Source organism: Temnothorax americanus, unplaced genomic scaffold (genome assembly GCF_048541705.1).
Source record: "Temnothorax americanus isolate GAGA-0224 unplaced genomic scaffold, ASM4854170v1 Scaffold29, whole genome shotgun sequence".
In the NCBI taxonomy this organism is placed as follows: domain Eukaryota; kingdom Metazoa; phylum Arthropoda; class Insecta; order Hymenoptera; family Formicidae; genus Temnothorax; species Temnothorax americanus.
The window spans coordinates 1,216,448-1,229,823 of NW_027509432.1; the positions used below are offsets into that span (position 1 = coordinate 1,216,448).

At 45.3% G+C, this 13,376-nt stretch overlaps 1 protein-coding gene across 1 annotated transcript in view; it reads left to right on the plus strand.

Moving 5' to 3' along the window:
• Positions 1-187: 187 nt before the first annotated feature.
• LOC143899985 (uncharacterized) overlaps positions 188-13,376 on the plus strand; it is a 172,231-nt gene continuing 159,042 nt past the window's right edge. The window contains exons 1-4 of the mRNA XM_077410859.1: positions 188-1,490; positions 1,782-1,911; positions 2,553-2,581; positions 5,074-5,254. Of these exons, the coding sequence (XP_077266985.1) occupies positions 1,404-1,490; positions 1,782-1,911; positions 2,553-2,581; positions 5,074-5,254 (427 nt within the window). The 5' untranslated portion in view covers positions 188-1,403. The remainder of the gene's footprint in view (positions 1,491-1,781; positions 1,912-2,552; positions 2,582-5,073; positions 5,255-13,376) is intronic.

Consider the following 13,376-nt stretch of genomic DNA (forward strand, 5'->3'; position numbering starts at 1 on the left):
TTTACGACCGACAAGTTTCTCATGACGCCCCACGCGTAATTCGGCGATCGGAGTATGTCGATTCGTGGTTTCCTCACGGCGCACCGCGCGCACTTTCGCGACTGGCTGTACGCGAAGCGGCCGCTCGTGGCTGCCGGTGGCGTCCACGGTACAGTCCGCGCGCGCCTACGAACGACGGTGCGTCTGGAAAAATCAGCTTCGACGTGCGATAACTTCTTAACGCGGGCCTGAAGACGGATACTATATACGCCAAATCGGGCCAACTTTTTTTTCTCTACAAGTTTCTCATGACGCCCCTGGCGCAATATTGCGATTTAACCGACCCGATACGCGTTTACCTCGCTCGTGCCGCGCGAGCCTTTTGTCGCCGCCTGTACAAGCATACTCCGTCGCGGCGAGCGCCTGGTCCTGGTCGCGTCGTATGACGATCGTTTCGTGTTCCGGAGATTTAATAAAAGAAGAAAAAAAAAACGTAGAGAAATATCGCGACAACGAATGTAATCGACGCAGAAAAATCCATTCGTTTCGTCCCCATCGGGCGTTTGGCTGTTTTCGCACGATTTGCTTAATTCATTTTTGACGCTTTTAACGAACTATATCGTAACCGCTCGTAGCATTTAACGGTCATCTCGGGGAAAAGATGTGTACGTGTATACGCGACAGCGTGCGCACGAAACGGCAGAATTTTTCTACCGATTGCATCGCCACGCGATATCTCTATATATTCGTATCTCGCATTTGTCGCGTACCGAAAAAGCTAAAGTATCCTTTGAGCGTAATCGCGACCAATCGGCGTGATATTTTAACAGGCCACGACGCGACGTAGGAACGGCCGGCCACTCGGTTCCTTCGTCGCGTTAGCGGTACAGTAACGGCCGAAAGCATCGGCGTACCAGCCGCGATAAATGAACTTTGGAAACGCATATCTCCGAAACGGTGCGTCGCACGGCGATACTACCGTCACATAATCGTGTCAGTTTGGCACGACGGAGAGCTTTCTCATGAAGCGCCTTGCCCGATTTTCCCGTCTAAACGGTCCGTGCCGCTAGTTCGCCGCGCGTGTCGACGTTACTTTCGGCCCTGACTGTACTGCATTCGGCGCATCCACTTATACGGAGTCGAGCCGTCGAGCGTCTCGGCCGTACGTCGCGTCGTAAATTTGCCTCGTAACGTATGTGTCCTACGTCCTATGTCGCGGGGGGATAAGAACGATTTTCCCGGTAAGATGAGCGCTCGCGTCTCTCCGTCGCGACCTCCTAGTGTTATTTACCGACGATGCATCTCAATGTAAATACCGCCATAAGCGTTTGAATGTTCCAACATGGCCGCGCCAATCGCCAATCTTTGCGGATGCACCTGGCCACGCGGCACGCGGCACCTTCTCTTCCCCCCCCCCCCCGGCCATGGCGGCTGTGACGACGCGACAAGGACAAGCTGGACCTGCTGGACAAGTCGCGTACGCTCAGCCGGCTCGCGACGATCTCAACGAGGTGGGTCCGACTTGCCGAGATTACGTATATTTTCTCTCTTAAAATATTACTTTCCCTCTCAATTCAAACGTCACGTCCGGTCGTTTGGGCCGGCCGTTAACAGAACCTGTGAGCGAAACACTTTCACTCGCCGGACTGCCTAATCGAATAGTCGAGAAATTCGAAAACGAGATTTAATCGCATTTTGCGCGAGATACAGCCGATTATTGAAATAACAAGAGTACAGGACAATGATATTCTCAGTTGCTGATTTGGTCTCGAAGATATTGACATTTTCGCATTATTTGGAAGCGTGCTGCGCTCTCTGTTGACGACGCCAGATATTATATCCGCGTAACGGGTGCAGCCGGTGAGCAAGACGGAGCTTGTGTCGGGCTTGTCAGCAGGTGGCGGCGAAAAGCGGCGAACGTAAACCATAAAAGTAAGTTATTATTTAAGAGGATGATCGAGATGGTATATCTCAAACGCACACATTCTTGATTAAAATAATCTACAAACGGAAGTCGATCTCATAACGATATCGATAGATAATTGATCATTTTTCTTTGTATAATCTCAAGTGTCTTCAAATGTTTTTTGTTATTCACATTTATACGTCATTGAAATAGAAATGTATTTATCATCGATTGGATTTATCAATCAGATATTAGTGCTGAAATAATGATGATACTTATAAACATGACTAATTAAATATAATTGTTACAGTAATTATTATAAATCTTAAATCGAAAGCCAAGTACAATATTTTTATAACAAATATAAATAACATAAAAGTAATAATAAGTGAAACGGGACACGACGTAATATACAATCAATTAAAGAATTTGTAATTTAATCCATGCCAGATCTTGGTAGCTTAATAATATTTTTTTTATTTATTAATTTAATTGAAATATAAAAACGTGTCATATATCTAAGATGTGCCACGTTATTGGTACAATCATTTCCAGTACGATATTTCCAATCGACGCTAAGACTCTTCTCTGCATATCCAATCGTCCATTCGATTGAAGTTTAGTGCCAAACCGTAAGATATGTCGACAAAAAAATATGTTTTTGTAGGTGGTGTCGGTCAGCTTAACACTTCGAAGGTAATTGTTCCTCAATCAGCGAATTTTCACGTTCGTTATCGAGACTGGTAAGTTACCGGTAAGTTACTCGCTCTCGCGGTAATCCGCAGTTGTGCCATGACGCTCCCTGTCCGGCCGCCAGATGTCGCCAGCATGCGCGCGCCGGTTCGGAATTTCAGGTTTCGGTACATCGTGCGAAAGCGGGGCTGCGGGGGGGAGGACTCTCTTATTAGTTCTTGTATTATTATTGCTATTTGGTTGTACCACGACCTCCTTTTACATCGCGCATAGTGCGGCTGTACTAACCGATTGTGAAAACATCGACCCGAAATGCAAGCGTCAACGACTTCGTCGTAAAGCGATGCACGTTTCGATCCCAAGTGTTCGATTCGAATGATTCTGCCTTTTTGAGGATATTGCGCAGAGCACGGGTATGAAACAACTGTCAAGCTTTTGCACCAGTATTTATATTTATCGTTTGTTTAAATGTTAAGTTTGACTTTGACGATATTATTAATATTCATTCGTATTCGTTACATAAATTATAATAGAACGTCTTTTTTTTTTCTAGGCATTACTTTTTATTTGTCGATTATCGCGATACACGCGTCGCGTGGTTGGACACACATTATTATACCACGTAACGTCGGAAGAAAGGAAATTAAGATCGTTCTCCGTACAATCGACGGTCTCAGGCAAGCAACGTTGTTGCAGATCGGATCGTGACGCGATGATATTATTAGGAGCTTCAACGTTAATTTGCTTCGTCGATGCGTGCCCGCGTGAACCTCGGGGCTCGGGCGTGCGTTTGATACTGACGCGCCAACAAATAGGGGCGCTGAATTATGATAAATTCTCGAGAAACACGTTGTTGCACAACTATGAGCTTGATAGTACAACTGCTAATCGAACTAATTAGTTTGCCGTTCCGCACTTGATGGCGATACGCGTCGCGCGAGTGGTATATACACGATGTCAAACGGTATTGGTGTTACTGTACTGTTAATCATGCGCGAAGAAGAGATCGCGATTGCAATCTCGCGCGTATCATTCTATTATTCTTGCAATTTAATTAACTACGTTTAGGTACACACACGGTACGATTTTAATATTCATGAGACGTAAAACTTGATCGAATCGCGAACGTCGGCAACATCGATTCGCAAACATTCGCGTAAAACGCGATGCATACACTCGTCCGACGCGACGCCGACGTTTCGACAGGCTTGTTCCGAACCGTCGATTTTATCTGCACGCGCGTAAGTTTACCGCGTTGTAAATCATTTCCGCACAAATGCAGCGGCGCGGGACCGAAAATTTAACTCGCGCCCGAGCCCTTCTTTCCCCGACGCATTATTATCGGCTGTTTTCCTTTATCACCCGGTATACACGCGAGTGGCGGCTCGAGAGCTCGCGATGGATCAACGTGAGCGCATATATGTATGCGCGCGTGTATATGTATGGCTAAATTCGACGTACGTACGTTCGAGCGTTCTCGCCGAATGTGTGCAGTGTGTGCGTACCGTGCCGGTCGTGCGTACGTATGCACGTATTCACGTATACGTGCGTGTACCGCGCGTACGCATTCACAGCACGCCGCGCGCCGGTGTCCGACGCCTTGTCACGCGTACGTGTCAAAAATCAATATTTGGCGTCACTGGGTTACGATAACGCCGCGGTGTGCGTGCCGCGCGCCCCTTCCCCTTCCTCTGCGTATACACGTACACATGTGTGCGCGCGGTGTTGTATGTACGTGAGTCGCGCACGCGAGCGGCACAATCTGCCGGATTTCGCGGAATTTCCGCGTCGCCCTTGTAACGCGCGGCGTAAACAATGTGAATGTGCACGCTCCGAAACTTTTCCCATCTCGGAACGACGGTCGCGCGTCACGTCGCGCGTTTATTGGACGTTTTTGAATCGCCGTTCGCGAGCCCGTATAGTCGCCCGCAGCCGCGACCGATGTATCTCGTTGTCGCGATAGAGTAAGGGTACGATAGCAAAGTCCAGAGTGGCTTCCGACGTTTGTCACCGATGCTTCTGAAATTTCCTGCCGCTACTGCTCCGTCGCCGCCGCCGCGCCGCCGCCGCGCCGGATCCTCCGACGGTTTTTCGTTTGCGACGCGGTTGCTGGTCGCAAGCGGGAGTGGCGATACCCGCGCTCTCAGAATCCGCTAATCCTAATTCCCATTAACTGGCAGGTCAATTAAATCCGCCGTTGCGTGGTAACTGAAGAGCTGACTGTGGAAAGAGTCCAACATACGTATACTTTCTTAATTGGAGATAACTATGAAAAAGGAAATAAAGCTCTACGAAAAAGATCTTGGAGTTTTACTAAATATTTCGATTCTTTTAGTAACGCAATTAAAAGCATCACTAATTCGATAAATTTTCATGAATGTATTTGCAACTTTTCGGTCAAAAATAAGAAGATTTTTAGTTACTTTATATTTTGTTAATGCTGCTAGTATCTTTGTCGTGCATAATAATTTTGGCGAACGTTTTATTTGTTACAGTTACTTTCGCCTCGCCAAAGTCACTATTCCCACGCTGAAACGCGCGCGGCGGATATATCTCTTCATTCAAGCGAGCCGGGCAAGTTCACGGTCGCTATTTTCGGCAGAGAGCGCAGAACGGGATCGAAGCGGAGGCAAAAGAGAGTAGAGGAGCCGGGAGAAGTCAGCCAGCGAAGTAGAGGTAAAATATAGAACTGCCACCTGTTCGACTGCGCCGCTAGCGCATTGTGCCGCGGGCTTTTTCTACCGTGAACCGAAAGATTATCATTGCAAACCCGGACCCGTAGGTTTCGCGTTTATATCCCGACTCTTCGTGAAACTTAATTGAAATCCAGCATGAAAATGCATGGGAACGTTTTAACAACGTTAATTACGTCTTTGTTGATTTTCAACGTCGCTTCGTTGATTTTGATAATAAGACCGACTATACGACGATAATTCTTCGACAGTTGTTGAATCCAAATAAGAATTTAGAGCGCATATTGACGTTTATTGATTATCAGAATTCGGTATTTTTCCCTGCTACGTTAATTATCTAAGTTTTCAGTTCAAAAGGCATTCAAATATTTCTGCATAGTTCAGTTGCAATAGTTTGCAATATCGTCGGTGACGTTTAAACCTCTTACTTGTTTCAACTTTACGATTTACCACATTTTAACATATTCCTCTCAAGGGAATGTTACGTACCGTGAATGTAATCAAGAACGTCTGTTATCGCCTTTAATTAATCGCGCTCGGTTGTCGATTTGCTTCTTGAGCGAGGACACGCGTCCCGGATCATGCGTCGTACTACTTTCGTTTCTCTCGTTTCCTCTTCCCTCTCTTTTCCTCTACGTTTCCACCGTTCCCAGCACTCCAACGATTCTCCACGCATGGCCTGTCACGTTTTTCGTGCCGTTCGTGCCTATTTTCCGGCAAGCGATTCGGTGACGGTGCGATTTTCCCGCACGCAGCATACTTCCTTCGCCAGATACGTCCGCACTCCGCAGACAGTGTATATTGATTTACTTATGTATACCAATGTTAGCATTGACGATGAATGTCAATGCATCTAAATCTTACAATAATATAGGAAATAATGAAATCATCGAGAAAAGTTTCGGGACAAATTACGGTAATATAACAATAAAATATAAAGATATACGAATTATCATCATCAAAATTGCTGCAATAGTTGTCTCGTTATTTTGTCAATAAATATTTGTTAACTCCTAAGCTATTCATTGTTTACGCAAAATACAATAAATTATTTTATAATTAAAATTGAAATTAAAATTGAGATTTATAAAGAAATATTCGCTAATAAATAATCGGCTTGGAAAATATTCATATAAGTGTAAATTATTTAATAATTTTTAAGAATATATAGCAAGTTTTATTTTTCGTATAATAATCGGTATTCCAAGAATAATTACTCAACGAGAACTCAGAGAGCAAGCCGATTAGGTAAAACTTTTTCTCGTTCTTTTTATCCGAGAAGTCATGCCTCTCTCGTTCTCTCATGTTTTCAACGTGTGTATGTGCTTATATATGTGTCTTCCGGAGCAATATGCGCGTTCGATTTCGATACGCACACCGCGTTCATGTATATACACGTACTATACGATCTCGCATCTCGCGTACCTACTATCTTCGAATGCAGAGTCGTGTCCTGGCAGGTTGGTTCTCTTCTCTCGAATATCTGTACGCGTATACGTAGATACGGCGTTGTGTGCGACATACGCGCACACTCGGACATTCGCTCGTACACGTGCATACACACGCCAGATGCAAGTAGACGGTAGCGGCCGGGTATCTATCGGGTCTTCTATTGCAACAGATGCCTGTTGCTACGCGGCCCGGGCGATGCTGTCACGTTTTCGGCTTCTCCGCTCCTCGAACTTCAGTGTCCGCTGCCTTTGCTCATGTTCCTCCCTCGCGTCGTCCCGCCGTTACTCACCGAGAAGCGTTTTTCGCCCTTTTTGCCACGTGATCGGGCATTGACCCTATCCCCGACGCGGCTCGGGGGTGGAAAGCACGAGGCGCAGCACCGACGACGAGGCGGCCGCTTCCTTCCCCTCTCATTTTTTCTTCTCTCCCTCTTTCTCTCTCTCGTCTTTTTTTCTCTACGGAAGACAATACTTTCGAACCAACGAAGCGATAACAATCGTGATCTCGGGATAAATGGTACTAATCGGTGATTAATTGATTGTGTAGTTTACGCTTGAACGACCTTCACGGTTTTATGCCGGCAATTCGAGCATCGTTAATTATGCAGAGTGGATCTTAGAAAGAACGAAGAAATAATGGTGAAAATGTAGAAACGACTGTGATGCTTCCGTTCGGGAGATCGAATTGTGTCACGTCTATTACGTGCTATAAGATTTGATAATCACCACGTGTTAATTACATTAGATAATGGTTAAGCTGGTGATTTACCTGTTGGTGTAATGTATGTTTTTTTTTACAATCACTTACTAGTTACTTTGATGTATCAATATTATTGAGCAAGCTTGCAGAATTTTACCTATCGAAAATTACTTCTGAACAGTCGTGCGCGTTACGTTAATATATTTAAAATTTCTGGAACGGGTGCTCTCCCTACGCAATACTGCAGAAATGGATCGAAAGTAAAACAGAATCCAGCGCCCGGTTGGAAGACACAACACACTTTTACATAATAGTATTTTATTGTATTGTTATCGATTATGTGCAATATTGAGAATGCACAGTTTAGATCACATTTTTCGAGACTCTATCTTGCAATAATGACATTATTATGCACATATATTAACGTCTATATGACACGTTTTGCTATATTTTATCATAACTTTATTATATGCGGATGGGCCAGTATATCAGTATTTTCGTATAATTAATTATACTTTGAATATGATGCTTGATGTACCTTCTTGGTCTGAAACCCAAATTTACTTTGATAAATTTAACAAAGAATATAAAATATATTTTTATTTTTGTTTAGAAAAATACTAAATAAAGAAGTTTGCCTTTATATGCTTTCATTAAATGTTGCAAAGCTATTTGCGATTTATCTCTGTTTAAGTTATTGACAAAAAAATCATTTTTCCTCAATTTTTGAGGAACAACTACAATTATTGAAGCTGGTCTCATTTATTTTTAAAATTTCGTAATGGATTAGTTCAAGAGAGATTATAACGTAAGCATACTTGAACGTGAGATCAGGGAAAAATCGCCCGCATTAGATGAAATCGAACGTGTCGTTCAGCGGCGGCGTCTTGGCGGAATACGGCCTGCGCCGAGGGATCAAGCCGGATCATCCTTAGCCGAGCGATGCAATCTAAGGAACGGGCTCGCGTTTCGAGATCGGACGAGGGCGTCCGAGAGAGGGAAAGAGCTCCGTTCGGTTCCGCTGCTGAAGCCGCCGCGCCGCGCCGCGTCTCGCCGGGAGAAAGGAAAGAGTGTAGCGTCCCGCGCGCGTAATTAAGGACCAAAGGGTGGGTATGGGACAGAAAAGCCGGAGGAAGAGAGAAGGCGAAGGGGCGGTATTTGAGAAGGGGGTATATGGGGGTTTAGACATCGATCGGGCTGTGGACGTGTGTGCCGCGTCGTACGTGTATACATAACCACCACACGCCGCGCCGCGCCGCCACCTGGCCAGTCCCGCGTGGACAGGATGGTGCGAGTCGCCGTTACAAGGGCGGTGAGGGCGAAGCAGGGGATGCGAAGGAGGGTGTAGCGGATATAGAGCCGCACGAGGCAGAGGGACTGAGGGTAGTTCGGTTGGCCCCGAACCTACCCTAAATCGAAGAAGCATGGGACACACCCTGGAAGAAAATGGGAAGTGGGGTAGTTGGCGCGGGTGGCCGGGCAAGGATGGGATACCTCCGCACAATCTCTCTCTTTCCGTCGTTCTCGTTCTCTTTCTCGCCTCCGTCTCATCCTCTCGTCCTCTCTCCTCCTTCGTACTCTCGATGCTCTCCTGCAGCCTCATCCTCCCTCTTCCACCTGCCGACCCTGCTGCTCATCCTCCTCCACCATCCCCCTCCTTCCTCCGATATCTTATTTCATTCTCTCACTCTCCTCTCGCCATGGGCGAGCCACCTCACCCCACCGAGCCGGATGAAGGCGCCCGGCTGCCCTCGTCCCTCATTCCCCGTTTCCAATCCCGCGCCCTCCGCCATCGACACGCCAATGAGGACCACCCCGCGACAGGGCAGGTGTGCGAGCCACAATGGAAGACGCTGTAGAGACAGCCGCGGTGAAGAAAGAGAGGACCAACGGACTCGCGAGTAGCCACGGGCGAGAGAGCGAGAGGATGAGAGGACGAGAGGATCCTTTCCCGCTCGATGGAGAGAGAAAGAGGGAAGATCGCGGAAAAAGAGTTTGCGAACGGAAGCGAGACGGCGAAAAAAAGTGGAGATGGAGAAAAGTAGAAAGAGAGAGAGGCGGAAATAAAGTACGAGAAGGAGAAACGTCCAGAAAAAAAGGATAGAGTAGGAAAGAACGGGAAAGACTAGAAGGAAAGAGAGAAAAGAAGAGATCGAGAGAGAAAGAGAGAGAGAGAGAGAGAGAGAAAAAGGGAAGCAGCAAGACGGAAGGAAGGAGAAGGTGCGCACGAGGTTGCGGAAAAAAGAGGCCAGAACAGGACAGTGAGAGGCGGCAACGCCCATTTTTTGATAAGCTAGTTACCCGCCGCCACCCTGCCGCGAAAGGGGCAGAGGGTAGCTCTCCGGCACAAGGCGGTAAGAGGCGCGGCGGCAGGAGGTCGAGTTGGCCGAAGGGACGGGGGGGGCGAGGGACGGGGGGGCAGGTAGGAGCGAGGAGAGCGGCACGGGGGAGGAAGGTTGGGTACGCGGCGGGTGTCGGGTTCTACGGAGATCAATAACTGCATAAAAATAAAGTGAGGCTCTGGCCCGCTACCTTTAACCCACCGCCCCCCCTCCGAGTTCTCCACCTTCACCTTTTCCTCCACTTCCGCGGCGCCGACGGCGGCGGCGGTGGCGGCGGCAACGGCAACGGCGGCTGCCTCGTTCTCCTTCGTTCGACGCCCCTCCGCGTCGTTGCTTCTCGCTACGCAGCAACGTCTTTCCAACACTATGCTATCCCCCCGTCGTCGCGCCCACCCCGTGTGCCGTCACCCCCAGCCTCCCGGCCTCCCACCTCCAATGAGGATCCGGAGGTTATTGCCTGTATTTTCTTAAAGGATGAATTCTCCGCGAGGACCGCTACCGCCACCTTCGCCAACTTCCTCGTCGCGAGAAGGGGTAGAAGGGCGAGTAACTGGAAGTTGGGGGTCGCGCTCGGGAACAGGCTGGGGAGGTGTCGGTGGCCGGTGTATTCTTCTTCCGGTGTATGCGGCCCGTTAAGTTTTCGTGATGTTCGCAACGATACGCGACGGAGGGGGTTGATCAATTTTCTGATGGTCGTGCCGGATGGATTGCGTTGTCTGCAGGCTCACGCGTGACTCTTCAGATACGCGTCGCGATGCATGAGGGTCAAGGGGGTGGGGATGGAAAATAGCAAAAGTTTTGTTTTCGATTATTTATCGAGGGCAATGTGTCTCAACCGTCTGTTACAATGGGTTTGATCAAACGCACACGTGTAGCATGTAAGACACGCGCTAACAACAATGTTTCAAACTCGAAATGTTTGTGAAATTTTTGATCGACGATATGCGAATCCACGATGCCTCCGGATACGGTAGCGATATTTTTTTAACGTCCATACGTGTACAGGCATACGCCATGTAGTATATGCAGGCTCTACAGACATCCTGGAAAATTTAAACATTCTTTGTTTTGAATAAAGTAAATTATTTTAACCATATTTATACAAATGTAAAAAAAAAAGAAACAAACGAAGAGTATCCAAAGATACATTTTTGAATGGAAAGAATGGTGAACATTTTAAAATATGGATTAGATTTTTTGGTGATTATTTTGGGAAAAATTTCTAACTATATGTATCATATTTTTCTGTTTCCACAACAAACCGTGTTATTTTTGTTCGTCATAAATTTGCGCGGAGCGCGAATCGCGTATAGTCGTATACAGCCGAACGAATCACGATTCTGTGCGTTTCGAAAGCAACAAGTACTTAGGTACGATCTCTCTGTAGGAGACCTAAGACCTAAAGAGACCTTGCGAGGGGAGTTAAAAACAAAGTTGCGATTCTCTACCAATGCTACGATTACGTGCTCAATAATGAATCGCTGTTGTCAGAGACTGGCGCCGACAGGCCTAATCATTTAATTGCGGTTGCAAATACATACGTTCAACGTTGCAAAAATACTGTAAAGACCGATTCAAATTTTCTCAATTTTTTGTACGATTACAGTTTATAAAAAACGAGTAAATTTTTTTCGAGTAAATTGATGTATTAGCTTATTAAAAACAAATGTAATTTTTCTTTAACATATATATCTAGATATGAACAATTTTTGTATGATACTTATTGTAAATTAAATTTCAGAAATGAAATAATTAAATTTTCGACTGATTTTAAATAGAGTTAATGAAGATAATAAATTGATAAAAAATAATGTGTACGCAAGATACGCGGCTGAAACATATATAAATTATTAACGCAGTATTACTATGAATGAAGAGTTCGTTTTCAGAAGAGTTAAGATTTTTCACGCAAAATGTAAAAGGTAAAGCGTTTTCATCTTCTTAGAAGATCAAGTATCGTTTCGGAGTAATTACTCGGCGAGGTAGTTCCAGGAGAGCCAACGCTATCCGCGTTTCTTCGAGCGGCTGTTCCGGACTTCCTGCCCACGAAAGCCGCTCATCCGTCGAACGGCACCTTCTACGAAAAACAAATTAAACGCACGGTGGTTTCTCGCGAGCGAGCTGGCCATGTTCGCGGAAACTATGCGCGCTTTTTCTTCTCTCCTCTTTTCGCGGACGGTTATCGTTTAAAGGGTGAACGCAGAAACGTACGCGCACGCACACGTTCACGCATGCACCTTGCATCCAAACCCCTTTCGGGAGGCAGTATCGACCGCTAGGCACGGACAACGGTCTTCTTTTACGTATACGAAAGCAATTTTGTAGGCCGTTCGTAATTTAGTAGGATGGCAAGGACGGCAGGGTGGAGGGTGGACTATGAAGGGACATATATACGAGAAGAAGAGGCAGGGAATAGATAGAAGGTATCTGTTATTGCCGTGCGAAATAAGCGCACAAATTTTTCGCAGATCAACGATGGCACCGTGCTATCCATATCAAGACAAAGATACGTACCTTGGAATACTGAGACTTGGCACAAAGTAGCTATTATGGTTAACCATGAAGAGAAAAACCGATGAAAAACAACACGGTGCACCGACAAGCAGGAAAAGGGAGAAAGAAAAAGAGAGATTGCTGTGAATTCACAGATTTAGATTCGCGCTTTGTCGCAGGCCGCGCGATTAAGTCATTTGTGGTTGAATTAATTGAGAAACATTCTCCTAAGTTTTATCTCGAATTCAGATTAAATTTTAGGCGAATATAGCGGCGAAAATATAGAAAAACGTATATATATTTTTATGTCGCATTGATATTGAGTTTCTGAATATATTTTTTAATTTTTTTATATATAATATTAGTTATATATATATTACTGAGAGAGAGAGAGAGAGACTAATTGTTACTTTTATCTTTACACAAGCAATTGTATAAAATTAATACTTAAAACAGACTGAATATTTTTCATGTATAAACATGTGAAAATTGATGGAAAAGTCATTAGTAAGGGGACATTTGTTTATTTTTTATAAATAAACTTAAAGAAATACTAATAATAGATATAATTAGAAAATTATTTTTATTTTATTTGCTGCATGTTAATGGTACGTTTTGTCGTATCGTTAAAATAGGCACGATCGCGGGAGAAATTTTTCAGCCCTCCCTTTGAGACAAGTACTTGTGCGCCCGGTGTGTCTCGAAAGGGTTAAGAAGGAAAGAGGGGTCTCGCCACCCTTGAGTCTACTCACGGTGCTCGTACATAAATCACGTAGTAGGGGTAGGTCAGTACGGGCTATCTTCGGAGGGTTGAAACTTTTAGGAAGGGAGTAGTCTGCGAACCGCTCGAACACGCAAATTTAGGGTGGGTCGCCTCCCTTCGTGAGACACATAAGTTCACCCCCGCTGTGTACTCGAAAACTGGTGAGCATATTCAGAAAAAAGTATTTTGATTCTCGGAAACATATATGACATTTCTGCTATTAAATCGTATCTATTTGCATGGAATTATCTATTATGTACTTTTCTAATTATGATGAAAAATTTCAATTGCAAAATCTAAAACAGAATTTAATAGCTTCTGTTTGAAATATATTTTTATTTGTATGTTAAATTATA